General features: G+C 43.9%; 1 protein-coding gene across 1 annotated transcript in view; it reads left to right on the plus strand.

Annotated features, from left to right (window-relative positions):
* Positions 1 to 21,968, plus strand: part of LOC137341166 (collagen alpha-1(XXVIII) chain-like) — a 234,564-nt gene that overhangs the window by 140,640 nt on the left and 71,956 nt on the right. Inside the window, exons 17-21 of the mRNA XM_068004159.1 lie at positions 1,570 to 1,638; positions 3,075 to 3,143; positions 6,846 to 6,917; positions 9,090 to 9,158; positions 18,833 to 18,904. Coding sequence (XP_067860260.1) covers positions 1,570 to 1,638; positions 3,075 to 3,143; positions 6,846 to 6,917; positions 9,090 to 9,158; positions 18,833 to 18,904 — 351 coding nt within the window. The remainder of the gene's footprint in view (positions 1 to 1,569; positions 1,639 to 3,074; positions 3,144 to 6,845; positions 6,918 to 9,089; positions 9,159 to 18,832; positions 18,905 to 21,968) is intronic.

The raw sequence follows: 21,968 nt of genomic DNA on the forward strand, positions 1-21,968 counted from the left end.
ATATTAACTATGTACATCTTTGCATCATGAATATCTGCAAAAGAAGTCTGTTTCATCCAAAAATCCTGGGGATCAAAGTTCCAATTGGGGGCCCACTGTGCCAGAGGAGGTGTGCCCAGATCCTGCCCCAAACAACAAGGACAGGGTCATTTGCATACTAGGGGTGGGCGCACCATGGTATTAAGGGCGCATCAGCGGCGACTGCCCAGATCCGTTTACAACAAAATCACAGCAGCACCACGGCACTCCAGTGGAGTTCAGGAGGCCCGTAAGGGGCCAATGAAAATTTATCTGTTGAACTCTTCAGTTCATCAGGGAGCTATTGGGAGTATTTTCTAAAGGTAATCGATCCCCTTTTGCTGGAAGAGTTTTGGGGCCTTTCCTGGGGCCTCAGCTGTTGTGACTTCTGCTGAAGCCAGCTGAGGGTATACTGGGTTGAATTCCCAGGATAGCCTGGGCACATGGTGCTATCCCTGCACCTGAATGGTGAGGCCCAAGGCACCCCTGATATTGGGCCTCGGGCTTCATTTCCATAGAGCCGATGAGCTACGCAGAGCTGTCAGCGAATCATTATTGAAGATTGGGCCGCTGCTGCCATCGCAGCGGCCCTCAAGTAAGTAAGCAAAGATGGGCGTTCATGCCTCGGGCTGGGGAGTGGGGGAGGTAGCAGTGGCCGGAGGCAGGTAGCGGTAGCCAGAGGCAGATAGCGGCGGTCGGTCAGGCCGGGGAGTGAGGGGAGAGGGGGGGAGGGGGGGGGAGAGGAGGGGATGCCCGTGATGTGGTGGGGGTGGGTGGGGGGGTGTGTAGGTGAAAGATTTGCTCACACTCCTCCACCAGAATTTCTAGTAATGGCATAAACTGGGTGGAATCCCAGCAGAACCAGATTCTGCTCCACTTTCCACCCCACTTACATCTGGGCCCTGATCAGAATTATAGGGCCCTGTTGTTTATTCAATATGCACAAAATAAATTTTAACAAGGATATTTCAACCCCTTGTAGATTGATTCTATCTTTACTGATTTAAATATTGTACTTTCAGTAACTTGCTGTGTTGTATTGCTTTTGTGTGTTACTCTACTTGTAAGTAAATCTCACTGTTATTTCTAAATTTAAAAAAAATTTTAATGACCAAAATTATTAAAATAAGGAGTAATGAGACTCCACATTTTTAAAAGTTAATTTTTAATTGTTTGTCAGTCATTAAGACTTATCGTGCTGTTAAAACTTAGATTAGACCTGGTATATTTAAGTATACTTGTTTTATAGCGATATTAGTTAGTTTCCAGCTGGGCAGAAGAGCAAGCTGGTGCTGGTCCATTGATCCTGCTGATTGCAGCCGGTGATATCTCTTTATGCTGAGCCTGTCAGATCGCCGGCGAACCAGGAAGAGCAAGTTCCTGATTTCTGCGTTTGTCTGCACATGTGCGAACGTCGGAACTTGCTCTTTCATTTGGCCACTAACAACGGTGAGCGCTGTTGAGCTCACCATTCTTTTTAAATCAATTTCCAGCCCAATAATTAACAACGCACTGAAATTCTAAAGATTTTTGCATTTTGTTTTTTTATAGGGTGACCAAGGCCTTTTAGGACCACCTGGGCCAAGAGGTCCAACAGGAGAAGGTTTAACTGGTGAAAAGGTACAAAGTTAAATTACATTCTTTTATTTACATGGATGGGACGATCCCCAACATGAGAAGCATGGATGCGTGCTTTTTGAATAGCGCAGAATGTGAACTCCACCACAATCCCACCCCCCCACCCCACCAGTTCAAGTGCTGCAGGGGCATATAATAAGGGTCATTCTCAGAAGCAGAACATTTATGATATTGCCAGTCAGTTACTGTTCTATTTCTGGCGTGACCATCTTGCGAATTATCTAAATCTTCTCTGTTCAGAGGCTCTCAAGTATCACTGGAAGCCACTCTAATTTATACAGAGGTCAAGTTCCAAAGTTCCAGTGGTGTTAGCATGCTGTTAAGTTTTTTTTGCACCTCTCAACAACTGATTTTATGTTCGCTGTTAACCTAACTGTTATTGTCCCATATTACAATTGTCAGATTAGCAAAGATGAAGTTAAAGCTAATTGTACCTATCAGATATTGAGGCTAGCAAATCTCCAAGAGCCTACATTAATGAGACGTAATATATTAATGAGATGTAATACATAGAAATGCATGGAAGTTACAACACGGAATCAGACCATTTGGCCCAACCAGCCCATGTCGCCATTTAGCTCTTACACGAGCAAATAGTTCTGATCACATTTACCCACCCATATCCCTTCAACCCCTGTTCCTTCATTCACCTATTCAATCTAATCTTGAATGTTGACATAGTTGCTGCCTCAAACATTAACTATGGAAGTGAATTCCATATCCTCACAACTGTCTTTGTGAAGAGGTTTCTCCTGTCCTCTGTTCTAAATCTCTTACATTTAATCTTGTATCCATGGCCCCTCATCTTAACCCCTCAACTATTGGAAACAGTCTGCTTCTATCTACCCTATCCCATCTTTACATCATTTTAATCATTTCCATCATATTGCCTTCACCTCTTTCTTTGTATTTATATTTCCTCATATCAGGCAACTCCTAGTGAATCTGTATTGTACCCTTCTCCAAACCCTCAATATCCATTCTATAGTGTGGAATCCAATACTGCACACAGTACTCTAACTGAGGTCTTATTAATGTTTTATATAGACGCATTATTACCTCTTGACTTTTATATTTTATACTTCTTGAGATAAAACTTAGAATTCTAATAGCTTTTTTTACAACCTTAATGTCCTGTGAACGTGTACCCCCAAATCCCTCTGCTCCTCCACAGCACTGAGCCTACTTCCATTCAGAGAGTCGTAGCTGAGAGCAGCAATACTTTGCTGAGTAATTTAGCTCTATTGTTTGAAGTTAACAATTTCAGGAATTATAAAGAGCTGATTATAAAATTGTAATTTTCTCTATTATCTGGTAGCTTTTCAGCTAAGTGCATTAAAGGGTTAAAATGAGTCACAGTTTAAAATGCACTGCATTACAATTCAGTAACTATAAAATTTAAAAATATTAAATGATAGGGAGACCGAGGATTTCCTGGAGAAAGAGGTCCAAGAGGATTAGGGGAAAGAGGATCTCCAGGTCCGAAAGTAAGTATATTCTAATCTGTTTACACCTTAGTGGCCATTTACATTTTTATGATATATTTAAGAACAAACCCAATGTTATCAAGAAATGTGTGAGATAATTGGTTATTTTTGCTGCAAATATGCCTGATTGTTGTGGGAGTTGCTCTAATTTTACAGCTGAAATTGACCAAATCTTTCAACTGCAACATGGGCTTCTCCATTTAAAGGGGCGTTACTATCATAACAAAGTATTTGTTAAACCTTTTATTATCCAGGGTTCTTTGCTCACACTCAGTGGTGTTCAGAAAACAGCTTTCTTTTACATGCAGATCCTGGTTAAATTATGAGGCAAGGTTGCATAGACTAGGCTTGTATTCCCTCGACTATAACAGATTAAGGGGTGATCTAATTGAGGTGTTTAAAATGATTAAAGGATTTGATAGGGTAGATAAAGAGAAACTATTTCCTCTGGTGGGGGAGTCCAGAATAAGGGGGCATAACCTTAAAATTAGAGCTAGGGCGTTCAGAGGTGATGTCAGAAAGCACTTCTTCACACAAAAGGAAGTGGAAATCTGGAACTCACTCCCTAAAACGTTGTTTAGGCTAGATCAATTGAAAATTTCAAAACTGAGATTAATAGATTTTTGTTAGGAAAGGGTATTAAGAGATACAGAACCAAGGCTGATAAATGGAGTTAAGATGCAGATCAGCCATAATCTAATTGAATGGCGGAACAGGCTCGAGGGGATGAATGGCCTACTCCTGTTCCTATGTTCCTATGTCCTGGATGGCAGCAATTGGAGATACTTCCGGCTGCCCCTCTGCTGCCTCCTGCATTCAGCGCTCTTCACTGGTGTCGTTTGTTTCACCTGGTGCTCCCTACTCAAATTCTATCTCTCTTCTGGAGTGGATATTCCTAGACTAATGTTTTCGAAACATGGAGTGAGAGACGCAGTGTAGTGCAAAGTGAATGGACCCTCCCCTTTCTTTGGCCCTGTGAGCTGCTGCTTCTCTTGATGTCCGATGTAAATACAATGGGACAAAAAGCATATCTTTGAACTGGCAGCACACTGCATGGAGCATATTTCATGCACCACTGATATGATGTAGTGATGGCAGGTAAATTGCCTTTCAGCAAACTACCTGAGTCAAGGCCTAATTCCTTAGAAAAAGAAACAGATGGAAGAATGGGCACTAATCTGTAGATTCTGGTTCCACTTCTACGTGCCCCTCTCCAACATGGACCACAGTGCCCACTATGCCAAGGGTCAGTTCCTCAAGTCGAGTTAACGTCTTCAGATTTGGCACCATCCTCCAGTTTTCAGCCTCTCACCTCTAATATGGGCTTCTTTAACTTGACGGCATAGGACATTGATGAATGCTGACAGTTTCTTGAGCTCGGCCATAGCTGGGCAATTAGCTACCGTGCCGCCCAGAAGATGAGTGCAAGAACATGTTGATACCATCCTCCATCAGTGACAGTGGTGAAAGGTTTGCAAGGAAAAAGAATGATATGCCAAGGATGAAACTGTTTGACATTGTACTACTGGTAGAAAAGCAAAGGAATGTGTACAGATAAGGAAGCATCCATGTGAGTACACAGCTGGTTGAGGGGAACCCCTGAGTGTGTTGCAGGCCTGTCATTGCAGTGCACTGTCAAAAGATAAGTGCAGCATTCACTTACCCTGACAAATGTCTTCAAGAATTTGAATTTTTTTTCATCTGGGAAGGTGACCTCTTTACAGTAGAAATTGATGGATCTAATGTGGAAGACTGACTTTCCACAGGACTGCATTTTAGCTATGAGTTATTAGCCTGATAGTGGTTAGAGGAATGTCATATGGATGTGTTAATTGTTCACCTGCTAATATCACACACAGAGGGCAAGAAATTGGTCTGCGTAGCGCCTGTTGTTTCGGCGCTACGCGGCCTCCCGAAGTGCCAAGATGGCGTCTTGGCTGCGCATGCACGTTTCCAGCGTGACGTGCACAGACACCATCTTGGTATAGGTACTAATACATGCGCAAGTACTGAACGTCAGCAGCAGGTACAGTAAGGAGAAAATAGATACAATCAGCGTACAATGCTGATTTAAAGTGATAGACTCTATAAATGCTGGAATATGGGATTAGAGTAGACAGGGCTGATGGCCGGCGCGGACACGATGGGCCGAAGGGCCTCTATCCGTGCTGTATAACTCTATGACTCTATGACTCTATGACTCCACTTTGGGACTTAACGCTCAACTCAATGCACAGTCTTAACCATGACCATCTGAACAAGTCTTAGAGTGTCGAGAGGATCCCCCACCAGCCCTATTTAAAGGGACCATGCAGGATTTACAGGTTAGTGGCTGGATTATTGCTTCTGGCTGCTAATGCATTTGTAACTGTTTTTGAAGTTCTCCTAGACTTGAATACTAGGAAGCGGGGACACAAAGGGTGGTAGAAGTTGGAACGTTCTTCTGCAAAACGGCAACTGAATTCTAAATCTGAGATTGATAGATTTCTGTGAACCAATGGCATTAAGGGATATGGGGCTAAGACGGGTATATGGAGTTAGGTCACAGATCAACCGTGATCTAATTGAATGGCGGAACAGGCTTGAGGGGCTAAATGCCACTGCCACTTGCTGCCTCCTGTTATGCATCACCTTCTCCTGCAAGATGTCTGGGTGATGTGCCTGTCATGGTTGAATAGCTGCCAGTATGTGTGGCCTGTGAGTTGTGGGTGGGTGGCTTGCAACAGTGATAATGTGTAAGGGTGAGAGGAAGCATCTGATTGGAAGAGTTGAGTACTGATGGAAAGAGTTTATTGGTATGTGGGGGATGGGGGGTGTAGTGCATGGAGCAGTGGATGCGGCTAGTGGTGCAGTTGTAGGAGACACCACTTGACGGTTGACCTCACTCACCTTGACCACTCATGTCAAAGCATTGAACTTCTTCCTGCACTGCATCCATGTTCGTGGTGCTGTGCCCCTGGCATTGACTTCGTCCCCCGTTGCCTCCCACTGCCTTTTGGGCATATGCCTGGAGGGCCTCCTGCACCCCCCCCCCCACCCTGGATATAGGATGCCCCCCCTTCCGGCCACCACTTGCACCAAGGCCTCTAGTTCATCAGCAGAGAACCTTGGTGCACGCACTCTCGCAGGCATGGTACCAACTCAGATCGGCAGATTGGTGAGGTTGGGCATTCGGATTGGAGGATGTGGGATTTAGTAGTGCACAACCTTTATTCAATGTTTTAACAGAACTCATCAGTTTGTAAACATAGGGACGGAACCTACATCTGTGTTTTATGTGTGCTATGTCTGATCTCCGTTAGACTCTGTGCAGACAGCAGACTGTTATTTTTAGCAAATAACAGGTACTGGCAACTTTTTAAGAGATTTTAAGTGACATCCTCCCTTTAAGAGATTGGGGCTCCCCCTGCTGGTGGAAAGTGCACATTTACTTGAATTGACGTGTAAGGCCTGGATTTCAATTCTGCTTGAAGGTGAGTACTGAGGCCGGACAAATTTCTTGTCCTGCCTGCACAGGGGCCATTGGGTGTGGGTTAATAGCGGATCACGCTACCCGCGCCCAATAGTAGGTATTATCTAATTTCCCCCCCCCTCCCAGAATTTCTAGACTATAGTCTTTTCTGTCTTTAAATCTGTATATTGCAGAAAATATATGTGACCTTGAACTCATATTTTAAGTTGCACCACTATTGCTTTTTTCAGGGTGATCCAGGAGTGTCAGGAACAGCAGGAACTCCTGGAATCCCTGGTGATTCTGGATTAAACGGAGCAAAGGTACCGTAAACATTTATGCTTCTTTTGCTTTTTTCTCTGTTTTCTCCCCTCTTTTCCTGAAGCTAATGATTCATGCTGGTGTAGGGTTCCATAGATGCTGGCAGCCTTTTAGCCAAGTGATTGCAGTGTCTGTATGAGTCCTCCCACACCTGCCACCACTGCCAAGCTCTAGCAGGACCAGGGACCGAAGTTGGCTCTTTACCAGCTGTGTATGGCTCAGTGTCGTTATCCACTGTTATTGTTAAGCAGGATTTGGAACACAGCTTTCATTCAGTATCATCTAACTCTCAGTTTTAGTGCACATGGCTTACGGATGTTTACTTTAGAACATATGTTTATAGATTTGTCTTTAAAGGCTTTTCTTCTACATCCTGCATGTATGTTTCCAGACTCCTCCACCCCACACAAAAAAGTTGTAGACTTAGCAACAGGAAGGTTGCTTGGATTGGAGTTGTTGTGGTGCAGTATACATGTGGAAAGAATAAAACCTTTGTTTTTTTTTATGTATGGCATAGTGTTTTGTATGACTCATGGTTAACATTCCCTCTTATTCAAAGAAGCAAAATGAAAGCCTTAAATGACAAGATGAAATGGTAAAATTAATTCTTCATACTAAATATTAAAGGTGAATTCTGTTTAGTAACCTTACGTTTGGTGGTAGTACATTTTCCTTAAATTGACTTTTGCGGGACCAAGAAGCACCATACGTGAGAACATTGTCCTTTCACATATGACACTTGGGTTTGAATCAAACCCAGAAAAAGTGAATGATAGTTTTCTCAGCTGTTAAGACCTCTAAAGGAAATGAGCTTCAGCGTTCTTTCTAGTGGATATGGGTTCATTGCACTACACTGCCCTCTAATTTGGCAGCAATCTGATAAAATACTCCTTGGAGAGGACACATAGTGTGGAAAATGGAAATGCACACATTGTTTCCTTGTGGTGGGGAAGGCTCTTTTGAGGTTGAAATGGGGCCACATCACAGACAAAGCTCCTCACTATATCTAATCTGTATCTTACCTGATCTGAAAATACTTAGTGCTGCTCTGTGGCAATCAGATTCCAGTGTGGGGATCCTCCTCCCTCTTACATCTTTAGAAAATGTGGGCAGCATCCACCTGAATCTCCGATTTGCACTGCATGCCTCAGCGGTTCTCTCACTGTGTCCCTGTGTGTAACTGTTACTCTCTTCCCTCACTCTTGCTCTCTGTCCATGTGTATAAGTTTCTCTCGCTCTCTCTCTCTCCCTATTTGTATCTGTCCTTGTCTCTTATTAGCCAAAAAATGCTCATTGTTTAATTTGAAAATGGAAATCATTCTTCATTTATGTAGTCGTTTAATTATATGTTCCAGGCTATCCCTCCAGGTTAAGTAACTTACCCCAAAACAGTTCATTGATTTTATAAATTTAATATATTTTTTGAACTTATTTTGATTTGCAAAAAGCAGGTGTGGCTTGAGTGCTTATTGAAGGGATATAGTATGTTACCCCTTGGGTGGGGGAATTATTTGTTCTTGGATGATGACCACCATTTGAATTTTCCATTATATTTCCATATATATTAATTTATTTATTTCATTTTTCTTTTTATTTCTATCTATGAGATGCAGCATATACATTTCATTATATAAATATCCATGTTTTTTATGTGTCTTTTTCTGTACTTTGATTTTTATTATCTGTTTATTAAGAAAGAAAGAACAGAACAGAAAGCAGAAGCTGTTGTATATTGAGCAACATTTTAGAGGGAGAAAACCATTACAAGATAGATGTCTGGGGAATTCCATCACCAACTCTCCCAAAACACTAATTGCTTAATGCTGAACAGTTTAGTTCAATCTTAATGCCACATTTCAGAAAATGTATTATTGTGTGCTGCTTGATGCTCTTTCTCTTGTAATACTTTTCTCAAAACTCATATGTCAGCAAAATTAAATTACTCCCCAAAAGTAAAGTGCTTAATGTGATCAGTACCCTGCAAAATAGCATTGACTTTTGCCATGTCCTAATACAAGGCAGCTTAGACTAAATACACACACGGTACGAGACGTAAAGCTGTTCTCACTGCAACTGTTAAAGGGCAGTACAATTTTTCTCCAAGCTACTTTTAGTTCTGATGTGTCTTATTTCATGATTATTAAATAGGGTAAATTTTTATTTTATTTTGTTAGGGTGAACTGGGAGATCCAGGGCTACCTGGTCCACCGGGGTTTGGCATTAAAGGAGATCCAGGAAAACAGGTAAGCCTCATATCTATTTGTGCATTAAAGGATTCCGTTCTCTCTCAATTTTAAAATGAAAGTCTGGGTGCGTTGGGGGTTGGGGGGCAAAGAAAATCGTGGTTTTTTGGAGTGGGCAGAAATCCCGGTTCCAACACGTTGAAGAATGTGCACGACCCAGAGTCATCTGAATGCGTGTGCCGTTCCCAAACCCGGAAGTCCCGCCGGCAATTAAAGCAGGCTGGACGATATTTGAACTAACAATTCAAGGACTGAAAATACTTGAAATGTACATGAATGTAATTAATTATGCTGGCAAGCGATTTCAACGCTGCCTCAGCGTGTTTCCCGTGCTCTGTGAAACATGCCATGGTGAAGGAGTCGTGTTTCAGCCGGCAGCCATTTGGACATTTAAATCCCTGTTTGACAGATGGGGATAAAAGGTGAGTTATTGTAGCAGGGCACTCAGTTCTCTCAGACAAACTATTGGCTGGGAGATCTTCAAGTTTAGACTGAAAATTCTTGGTTTCCTCTCAGAATTGTTCTGTTTACACATATTTACCAACTTTTTGGACCCCCTCAAACCGACACCACCAGGATGGGGGGGGGGCGTAATGCCTGCATTCACCACTATATCCGAGGACGAGCAACATCACCATCCTTGCCAGGCACGGCGTGCACTTAAGCCACTTGGAACTCCACATCACAGTGCTGTGCCACAGGCACCTGCACAAGAGTAGAGAGGACAACAACAGATGTCGTAGGAAGCACTACCCTCGTCAGAGGGTCTACAGACTGAGGTACAGCTTCCTGGACCTCTCTGAGGAGCAGCGCATATGGAGACTGAGAATGAGTCACCAGTTGGTCGCAGACCTCTGCAGCCTCATTCATGCCGAGCTGCTCCCGGCTGAGCCTGGCGGCATCTCATTACCCGTCGCTGTTAAAGTCACCACTGCCCTCAACATCTTCGCCTCCGGATCATTCCAGGGTGCCACCGGTGACATCGCCGGGGTCTCTCAGTCGTCTGCACGCAAGTGCATAAGGCTTGTTTCACAGATCCTCGCAATACGTCAACTTCCCCATGGACGACCTTAACCAGACAGAGAGGGCAGTGGGTTTCCAATCTGTGGCTGGCTTCCCACGTGTACAGGCTGCAATTGATTGCACCCATATAGCAATCCGAACACCTCCACACAAGACAGGACTGTTCATCAACAGAAAGGGGCATCACTCCATCAACACTCAGCTCGTTTGTGACCACCGCAAAAGATTTCTTCACGTGTGCGCCAGATTCCCTGGCAGCTGCCACGATTTGTTCATTCTGAGGGAATCCAACATCCCAGTCCTCTTCCATGCACTGAACACCCTTAAGGGCTGATTCCTTGGGGACAAGGGTTACCCCCTGCACACATGATAACTTCTGAGGAACCCCATCAGCGAGCAACAGCGTCAATACCACGACAGCCACATCACCACCAGGTCTATAATTGAACATGTGATAGGGCTGCTGAAGATGCGGTTTTGGTGCCTCGATCATTCTGGGGGAGCACTTCAATACACACCAGTGAGAGTGGGTCGCATTATACTAGTGTGTTGTGTCATGGCGCAACAGAGAGGGGTACCGTTTGAGGAGGCAACATCCCCTCATTCACCATCCACATCTGCCATCCACATTGAGCAGCAGAAGGAGGAGGAGGCCGAACCCATGGGCAGAGCAGCGGCCCACCTGGATGCTCACAAGGCCATGGAGTCACTCATATGTGAACGCTTTTCATAAGATCAGAAAGTGAGAAGAGTCCAGTCCTCACACCACCTGGAAAGAGCAGAACCCAACACCAGCCTTCCCCCACTCCCTGCACAAAACAGTCCTGCAACTACACATACATTTACTGTAAAGTGACCCACTGGGTGGCATCAAGTGTCACCGTTCATGGTGAAGCACATGAAAGGGCACTATCACAAAAGCCAGTCAAGAATGGGCAAGACGTGGCAGCAGTGGTGAGAATGATAACATTTAATGTGACTTTAACAGAAACCAAATATAAATGAAAAACGTGACCATCTGTCAGACATCCTTGTACATACTCTTCGTGATCACCAAGCCTTTCTCTTCCTACCGCTTCTACGAAGTGCATCCCCTGTGGCTGCAGCAGAGGTAGTGGCAGGTTGCTCACGTTCATGACCGGACTGCTTAGATGCTTTGGACCTACGCCCTCTGGGTTTTGGAGCCTGTGAGGGCCCCTCCAAAGATTGCTCCACCTGCACCTGTGCAGGGGCTGACTCGGCCATCTGGAGAGGAGGCAGCATTGCGGGTTGAGAGGGGAGAATGGGTGAGACGTGGGAGCACTTTGAGTGGTGTCCCCACTTCCACGTCCCCTTTCACCATCATCCCTCTCCTGGGCCAGGCCCACGTCACTTCTACTACTCTGCTGGAGAACAGTTTCAAGGACATGTGTGATGCTTTGGAAGCCCAGTTGTAAAGTTTCTGTCTTCCTGTTTAAGGCGGCAGAATGTTGTTCACCCTGAGTCCGAATGGCCATTGCCAGGACCTAAATGGACTCATTTGTGAGCCGTGCTTGAAGCTCAACGGAGGTTAGCCTTCTCTCCATCGCAGACATTGCCGCACTTACCTGTTGCACTATCTCAGACATTTCCGCAGTTACCTGCGACACTGTCTCAGAGATTTCAGCAGTTACATGTGACACTATCTCAGTCTGTTGCTCACGTCCCTGTGACAATATGACAGAGATTTCCTCCCGTACCTGTGCCACCATTCCACTAATGCAGAAGTTGGACTCCTCTATCCTCTGCGCTATTGTGGAGAGTGTGTGTGGCACCAGTTCTAGCACCTCGCAAATGTGCCGCCGTTTCTCGATCATTCTCCTTTTAATGGATGGCCCTCAGGGTTCAGCGTCTGTGTCCAGCTGAGCAGAGCCTGGAGAGGAGTGCGCCCACCAACGCAAACTCTCCATAGCTGTCCCTGTCACCAGTGTCTGCTCGTGCTCACTTGTGTGTGGTGACTCACCAGGTGCCAACCCAACTAACTGACTACTAGGACCCACCGAGGTGTGAGTCTCTGCGGTGGTGGATGACTCGCTAAGATGTGACAGTGTGCCCTCAGAGGCAGGTCCCCTGAGGAATCGTCCGCTGCCGTCACTGCGGTCTTTGAAGGGCCAGTAAGAGAACAGAAGGCAATATTAAGCATCATCACAGATGTGTCATGTTGCGATGAGCATATTGAGGTGTTCAACATGCCAATCATTGTTAACATCCGTTCATGTTGTGTGTGATGAATGTTAAAGTTGTGTCACCAGGCATTAGTGGGGTGCCAGTCTCGGCGTCCCCGACGGACAGGCTCTCAAGGGTGCGGCTGATCTCCAGGGCCTCCTCCTCTGCGTCTGTGAGGACCGCTACTTTTGGAGGCCCTCCTCGCCCTCTCGCGTGCATTTTGTGCTCTCTTCTAGAAGGGGACAAAGTATAGATGTGTGAGTGAGTGATGGTGAAGTGGTCGGCCGATGAATGCATTGGTTTGGGTGAGGCTGACCATGAAAGAGGTGCATCAGAGGGTGAGTATGAGATAGAGACATAACATTGGATGAGGATTGGGGTGAGTGGTAGTGGTGGGGTCACGAATGGGGAGGTGAGGAAGTACTCATGAAGGGAAGGTAAGTTGAGCATGAGCGTTAAGTGGGTGTGAGGAGTGATGTGATGAAGTAGTCTTGGCAGTGCAGAATGAGTTGGGGGAGGGGGGGTGATGTGCGACACGGAATGCAGGAGAATCAGTAAGTGTACTCACTTTTGCTGACCTAGTTAGGTCATTGAAACGCTTCCTGCACTGGATCCAGGTGCAGGAGATGTTGCTGCTGCTGGTGACCTCCTCTGCCACCTCGAGCCAGGCCTTCTTGGTCGCAGAGGCAGGGCACTTCCTCCTGTTGGCCAGGTAAAATAGTTCCCTCCTCCTCCTCACCCCGGCCAGTAGCAACTGAAGTGAGGCATCGCTGAATCTCCTGTACTCAAATCCTCTTGCAATGATGGCCAACATACCATTTGCCTTCCTAACTGCTTGCTGCAACTGCATATTTGCTTTCAGTGACTGGTGTACAAGGACATCCAGGTCCCTTTGTACATCAACATTTCCCAATCTATCACCATTTAAATAATACTCTGCCTTTATTTTTTCCTTCCGAAGTGGATAACTTCACATTTATCCACATTATACTGCATCTGCCATGTATTTGCCCACTCACTCAACTTGTCTAAATCACCTTGAAGCCTCTTTGCATCCTCCTCACAACTCATGATCCCACCTAGTTTTGTGTAGTCAGCAAACTTGGAAATATTACATTTGGTTCCCTCTTCCAAATCATTGATATATATTCTGAATAGCTGGGGCCCAAGCACTGATCCCTGCGGTACCCCAGTAGTCACTGCCTGCCACCCCGAAAAAGACCCATTTATTCCTACTCTCTGTTTCCTGTCTGTTAACCAATTTTCAATCCATGCCAGTATATTACCCCCAATCCCACGTGCTTTAATTTTGCACACTAACCTCTTATGTGGGACTTTATTGAAGGCCTTCTGAAAATCCAAATAAACCACATCCACTGGTTCTCCCTTATCTATTCTACCAGTTACATCCTCAAAAAACTCCAGTAGGTTTGTCAAACATGATTTCCCTTTCATAAATCCGTGTTGACTTTGTCTAATCCCATTGATATTTTCTAAGTGTCCTGTTATCACGTCCTTTATAATAGACTCTAGCATTTTCCCTACTACTGATGTTAGGCTAACCGGTCTGTAGTTCCCTGTTTTCTCTCTCTGTCCTTTTTTAAATAGTGGGGTTACATTTGCCACCCTCCAATCTGCAGGAACTGCTCCATAACACCTCTGAGTCACCTCAGGTCTACTACTACCGCTTCCTGGGACATACTGTTGCTTTTTCCATGGCAGCCCCAGGAAGTTATACAGGCAATGGGAGGGAAATCCACTAGAGAACAGGGCCCTGTGCCCCTGCCACCTTTTGCATATGGCAGCGGATGGCGAAGGAAAGGCCAGAGGCATTCCAGGAGAGGATGGTGGGAGGGATGTACAGGTTGGGCAGCAGGCTTCGCTGCCCAAATTCTCCTTCGTTCTCTGCTGCTACCCCACCCAAAATTAGGCAGCATCCAGCCCCAGTCTAGGACTTGAGCATATAACCTCGATTGATACGTCACTGCTGTACTGTCAGAAGATGTTAAAACCAAGCCTTGTCTGTTTGTTAAGGTGGATGTGGAAGATCGCATGGCACTTTTTGGAAGAGAGCAGAGGGTTTTTCTGGTGTTCAGGCCAACGTTTATCCCTCAACCAACACTACCAAAAACAGATTAACTAGTCATTTATCTCATCACTATTAGCAGGATCTTGCTGTGTGCAAATTGGCTGTTGCATTTGCCTGCATAACAACAGTGACTACACTTCAAAAGTAATTCATTGGCTGTGAAGCACTTTGGGATGTCTTGAGGTTGTGAAAGATGATATTTAAATGCAAGTGTTTCATTAAAATGGCACACAAATGAATGCCATAAGAACACATTGAGCATCAATCTGCTAATATTGGCAACAGTAATAGCTGGGCTTTATTATTTTGACTTTGTGCTGGTATAATGCTGATGCTATTTACCAAAGGATTGTGATAGAATCATAGAATCATAGAAGTTACAACATGGAAACAGGCCCTTCGGCCCAACATGTCCATGTCGCCCAGTTTATACCACTAAGCTAGTCCCAATTGCCTGCACTTGGCCCATATCCCTCTATACCCATCTTACCCATGTAACTGTCCAAATGCTTTTTAAAAGACAAAATTGTACCCGCCTCTACTACTGCCTCTGGCAGCTCGTTCCAGACACTCACCACCCTTTGAGTGAAAAAAATTGCCCCTCTGGACCCTTTTGTATCTCTCCCCTCTCACCTTAAATCTATGCCCCCTCGTTATAGACTCCTCTACCTTTGGGAAAAGATTTTGACTATCGACCTTATCTATGCCCCTCATTATTTTATAGACTTCTATAAGATCACCCCTTAACCTCCTACTCTCCAGGTGCACAATTTTGAAATTTCATGCATTTCTCTGCAGTGCAAAGTTTTGGATGTAATATATGTAAATTGTGTGTTGATGTGATTTCTGGTAAGATCACACACCAAAACTTCACCGATAAAAATGGGCAAGAACATTTAGTGCTGAGTAATGCCATCCCTTGCTCCCCATTTAAAATAATCTAAGGAACACTGCAGAATATGACCCTACAATAACCTTGCACTTGAATATTCATGCAAAAATATAGCTTTGTATATAATTAAATGAAACTATAGCCTAGAAATTATTGAAATCAGATGAACACTTTATGTGCTTGTGTTTAAAATGGGTTAACCATTCCATTAAAATAGCTTTTGTATAAGAACATTTCCAATAGCCTAAAGTGGCTATGTATACACACATATACATATCTTTTTATTTTGAAAAACTTGCCATATGATGGCTGGCCTCCCAACCGGGAAAAGATCTATGTATTTTTGAGATTTGCTATGGAACATGACTTTTTAGCTAAGTATCCTCCACTCTTCATTGCTTTTAAAGCCAGTAACTGGAGGGTCAATTTTAGGAATTTGCATTCCTGGTACAAAGCTTTGCCTATTGGAAGCACATATTGGGAATTTGGCCACATGCCTAATTTCCCAATATATGCTCCAGGCAGGTAAAACTCTGCGCCAGGAATAAAATTCATAACATTTACTCTAAGAAGTAAGGCACAATTGATTTATTTTACATACAAAGGATCTTACAGCAGAAATCAGTACTAAAGCAAAATATGAAATGAGCTATTTTCAGTTGCACATTCAGTCTTGATAATATTTAAAACATTTGGATTGATTTTCCTCCCTCCCCTCCACCTGGACGGCAGCGTGCACCTGAAGCAGGCACAAGCACTCTGCCTGACTTCCAGGATTGGAAACACAAAGTACAAAGCCAACACAAAGGAAAATAATATCACCCATGCGAAGCAGAGAAAAATTGTCCCTACTGTCTTTATATGTTAATCAATGATTACATAACTGCTCAATTATCTTTGTACCACACAGTTAAGGAGCACTTGTTTTGAAACTCGATGTCAAGTTCACCTACTGCTGCCTTCTGCTCTGGAAGCTAGTGACTGGTGATGATATTGTTTACTTCCCCAAGAAAAACATCACTTGGTCTGGTCCATCTCTTTACATCAGCTGAATCTCGGTTCCCTTTACTTTGCCTCATTTCCTTAGCTGCACTCTCCAATAAAAAGAAAAAGTAACTGCAAATGCTGGAGATCTGAAACATAAACAGAAAATGCTAGAAATATACAGCAGGTCCATCAGCATCCGTGAAGAGAAAGGATGGGTTAATGTTTTGGGTATAACCCTTCAACAGAACAGAAAACTAAAAAATAAGCAAGCAATTTAGTAGGTTTGGGGGGAAAGGGAAGACGGGCAAGGGACAGACCCTAGACACAGAGAGGAAATTCAAGGGTTTAATGACCTACAAATTACATATTAGACAAGCAGGGAACTGTTAGATGATATAAAAGATCATTTCAGTGAGGCAGTGAAAAGACACTAAAAGGACAGAAGTGCAAATAGCTAAGAATGTGAAAAGGCATGGGAGAGGCCCACATAAGGAAAAAGGGACTAGTTGGAAAAAAACTTGTCGATGCAGGAAGTCTGAAATGGAAACATAAAGTGATGAAACCTGCTGTAGGTCCACCAATCCCGAAAAGAGAAAAATGTCAGCATTTTTTTGCTTTTTCTCAGTATTTGAATTGATGCTTCGTTGTGGAACGGCCATAATGTACAGTTTGATAGCTGTCCTATAGATTGGTTTGAGCATCCGCTGTTATTTGTTATTTATATTAATGATTTGGATGAGAATTTAGGAGGCATGGTTAGTAAGTTTGCAGATGACACCAAGATTGGTGGCATTGTGGACAGTGAAGAAGGTTATCTAGGATTGCAACGGGATCTTGATAAATTGGGCCAGTGGGCCGATGAATGGCAGATGGAGTTTAATTTAGATAAATGTGAGGTGATGCATTTTGGTAGATCGAATCGGGCCAGGACCTACTCCGTTAATGGTAGGGCGTTGGGGAGAGTTATAGAACAAAGAGATCTAGGAGTACAGATTCATAGCTCCTTGAAAGTGGAGTCACAGGTGGATAGGGTGGTGAAGAAGGCATTCAGCATGCTTGGTTTCATTGGTCAGAACATTGAATGCAGGAGTTGGGATGTCTTGTTGAAGTTGTACAGGGCATTGGTGAGGCCACACTTGGAGTACTGTGTACAGTTCTGGTCACCCTATTATAGAAAGGATATTATTAAACTAGAAAGAGTGCAGAAAAGATTTACTAGGATGCTACCGGGACTTGATGGTTTGACTTACATAGAGAGGTTAGACAGACTGGGACTTTATTCCCTGGAGAGTAGGAGGTTAAGGGGTGATCTTATAGAAGTCTATAAAATAATGAGGGGCATAGATAAGGTCGATAGTCAAAATCTTTTCCCAAAGGTAGGGGAGTCTATAACGAGGGGACATAGATTTAAGGTGAGAGGGGAGAGATACAAAAGGATCCAGAGGGGCAATTTTTTCACTCAAAGGGTGGTGAGTGTCTGGAACGAGCTGCCAGAGGCAGTAGTAGAGGCGGGTACAATTTTGTCTTTTAAAAAGCATTTGGACAGTTACATGGGGAAGATGGGTATCGAGGGATATGGGCCAAGTGCAGGCAATTGGGACTAGCTTAGTGGTATAAACTGGGCGACATGGACATGTTGGGCCGAAGGGCCTGTTTCCATGTTGTAACTTCTATGATTCTATGATTCTATATGGGAGCTGCAGCCTGAATAATCACAGATTTATTTTATTAAATTTCTCTCCTTTACTATATGGATTCATTTATTCATTCTCATTTTTTCCCTTCATTGTTCTAATCTTGCAAATGTGTTCGTTTTGTATCTAACAAGATCAAATAAATGGAATATTTACAAAAACTTGAGCCATGTACTGATCAGATATAATTTTCTCTACTCGCTACAAAATAGTCAGCATCAGGGAAATGTTAGGAGTGAGATTCGTGATTGAAAAGAGTAATAGACTCCAAACTCTATTTAACTATATGGAGTGAGATATACTGATAGTTACATTTATAGACCAAAATGAATGAGTTTCACTCCAAATGATTGGGACTTGATAGTTCTTCAGGTACATTTGAGAGCCCATGCACGAACTGCAAGACGTGTTGGAACTGTTTTTATATTGGGTTTAGTAAGGTGCTTAGGCTATCGGCTCCTGTCTCATGCATCTTGCACAGCCAGTGGCATCCCCAAAGTACATTTCCTGGATTTGGGTCTTCCTATCAGCTGGCTTTAGCGAATCTGGCAAGTTCACTTTGGGGTTATAGCCAGCTGCATGAGGGATGTGGGTGAGAGCAGGATTATCCCCGCACGTTACTAAACTAATATAAAAACAACGCATGAGGGATAAAGTGTGAGAGGATTATCCAAAGTACATTTCAGTTTGGGGTGACAACAATGTAAAGAACTGCTTCTGCTGCTTTCAGGTGAGGTGGTGTGTGAGTGTATTTGTTTGTAACTGGAATAGTTTATTAATCTGGGATTTTCTTGCTGTTTTCCAGGGTGAGCCTGGTAAAAGGGGAGCCACTGGGTTTTTTGGACATCCTGGACCAACTGGACCAGTCGGACCTAAGGTAAGTTTCTTTACATTGGCCTTATCCTTAACTTTTTGAAAAACAAACATTTTTTAAGGTAATTGGCAAAAGAACCAGAGGCGCGATGAGAAGAATTTTTTTATGCAGTGAGTTGTTATGATCTGGAATCCACTGCCTGAAAGGGTGGTGGAAGCAGATTCAATAGTAACTTACAAAAGAGAATTGGATAAATACTTGAAAGAGAAAGAAATGTAGGGCTATGGAGAAAGAGCAGGGGAATGGGACTAATTGGATAGCTCTTTCAAAGAGCCAGCACAGGCAAAATGGACCAAATGGCCTCCTTCAGTTCTGTATCATTCAATGATTCTATGTGTCTATGAAATAACATTCTGATGCCAGGAGCATATCATAAAACTAACCATGTTAAATTCTATTTTTAAATAGTATTTTAACTTTATGTTAAAACAGCCCCTTTAGGAGTAATATTCCAGTCATTAATTTAAGTAGCTGGAAAATCATTTGCAAAATTTGCCAGAATTTCCCACATATGGCCCGGTGGGCTAGGCTCCCCACTGAGAGCGCAAAGTTGGATAATAGCCCGATTGCATGATTACAGGTTCATCTCTAATTTCAAAAATTATGTAAGAATACATTTTTATAGGACCACTATTTTCGCATAATTTCCAAGACTGGACATAGAACATAAGAGGTCATTTTCTGTTCCCAGTGCAGAACACTCGGAGCATAGAATCATAGAATATTACAGCACAGAAGGAGGCCATTCGGCCCATCGAGTCCGCGCCAGCTTTATGCATGAGCAATCCAGCTAGTCCCACTCCCCCGCCCTATCCCCGTAGCCTTGCACATTCTTTCCCACCTAGCTTTGTATGGTCAGCAAACTTGGATACATTACACTCGGTCCCTTAATATAGATTGTAAATAGCTGAGGTCCAAGCACTGATCCTTGTGGCACCCCACCAGTTACAGCCTACCAACCTGAAAATGACCCGTTTATTCCTACTCTCTGTTTTCTGGCGTTGACCAATCCTCAATCCAGGCTAATATATTACCCCCAACCCCATGAGCCCTTATCTTGTGTAACAGCCTTTTGTGTGGCACCTTATCAAATGCCTTTTGAAAGTCCAAATATACTACATCCACTGGTCCCCCTTTATCTACCCTTCTACTTACATCCTCAAAAAACTCTAATATATCAGAATATTGGTTGTGGAGGATTGTACGCACCAGTAACCCATTTTGCATCCAGGCATTCAAAAAAACGGTTTGATTACATAACGGTCATACAATACCCTGTCCCCGGAGTGGAAAAGCAGAAAAATACCCTTTCTTTATTTTGCCTCACTTCCCTAGCAGTTCCTGCTGCCTGTTAATGCTTTGATTACAGCGTTCATTGTAGTGCTGATTAGTTGCTGAGAGGTGGTTGGGCACTTCAGACAAGGCAGGGAGGAGAAATCCGAGGAACACTTAACTTTGCTTACCTTCTAGCAACAGTTTAAGAATGATGTGGAGATGCCGGTGATGGACTGGGGTGGACAAATGTAAGGAGTCGCACAACACCAGTTATAGTCCAACAGCTTTATTTGAAATCACTAGCTTTCGGAGCTTTGCTCCTTCACCTGACAAAGGAGCAAAGCTCCGAAAGCTTGTGATTTCAAATAAAGCTGTTGGACTATAACCTGGTATTGTGCGACTCCTTACAGTTTAAGAATGGTATTGGCAGAAGCAGGGATCTTGCCTGCAACTTCCATAGAGGAATTGGTGCATTTCACTATGGAAACTTAGGGAGAAGGTTTTTCAGTTAGGCGAAAAAGAAAAACAAGGGATAGAGCGGGGCTACTGAAAATGGGATTGGGTGAGCGCATCTCAACTGATGCTACACAGGCTGCCAAAGTGCTAAATAAGTTTTTTGCCCCAATTTTTACCAAAGGAGACAGGTAACTTATTTGTTCTGGATAGGGAACTAGAGGGTGTTGCAGAGGTAAGCCAGAAACTTAGCTGGACCTGCCACATAAATACTATGGCTACAAGAGCAGATCAGAGACTGGGTATTCTGCGGCGACTGATTCACCTCCTGACTCCCCAAAACCTTTCTACCATCTACAAGGCACAAGTCAGGAGCGTGATGGAATACTCTCCACTTGCCTGGATGAGTGCAGCTCCAACAACACTCAAGAAGCTCGACACCACCCAGGACAAAGCAGCCCGCTTGATTGGCACCCCATCCACCATCTTAAACATTCACTCCCTCCACCACCGGCGCACCGTGGCTGTAGTGTGTACCATCCACAGGATGCACTGCAGCAACTCGCCAAGGCTTCTTTGGCAGCACCTCCCAAACCCACAATTTCTACTACCTAGAAGGACAAGGGCAGCAGGCACATGGGAACAACACCACCTGCACGTTCCCCTCCAAGTCACACACCATCCTGACTTGGAAATATATCGCCATTCCTTCATCGTCGCTGGGCCAAAATCCTGGAACTCCCTTCCTAACAGCACTGTGGGAGAACCTTCACCACATGGACTGCAGCGGTTCAAGAAGGCGACTCACCACCACCTTCTCAAGGGCAATTAGGGATGGGCAATAAATGCTGGTGTTGCCAGCGACGCCCACATCCCATGAACGAATAAAAAAAAAACCTGTGATACTATTCACATTACTACTAGCACGATTACCAATCAGCTCTGCAAACCTAAGGTGAATAAATCTCAGCAGCCAGATGAGATGCATATGATGATTCTTAAGGAAATAAGGGAGAACTTGCAGGAACTCTGGCACAAAACTTCCATAAATCAGTGAATACTGGAGACTGGAAAAAAGGCAGATGTTACTCATTTTTTTTTAAAGTAGCAAAAGTGACTCAGGAAACTACAGACCAGTGTGAATTTGACATCCATTTGAGTAAAGTTATGGAGACCCTTATTATAGATAAGATCAAGGAGCAGCTGGGTAGAAATTAAATTTCCAAAAATATAGCCAATATGGGTTCAAGAAGGGGAGGTCTTGTCAATCCAACTTACTGGTTTTCTTTGAGCGTGTGACAGAGGAGCTTGATAGAAGTAAGGCAGTTAATGTGGTGTA

The sequence above is a fragment of the Heptranchias perlo genome, chromosome 2, assembly GCF_035084215.1.
Source record: "Heptranchias perlo isolate sHepPer1 chromosome 2, sHepPer1.hap1, whole genome shotgun sequence".
Lineage (NCBI taxonomy): Eukaryota > Metazoa > Chordata > Chondrichthyes > Hexanchiformes > Hexanchidae > Heptranchias > Heptranchias perlo.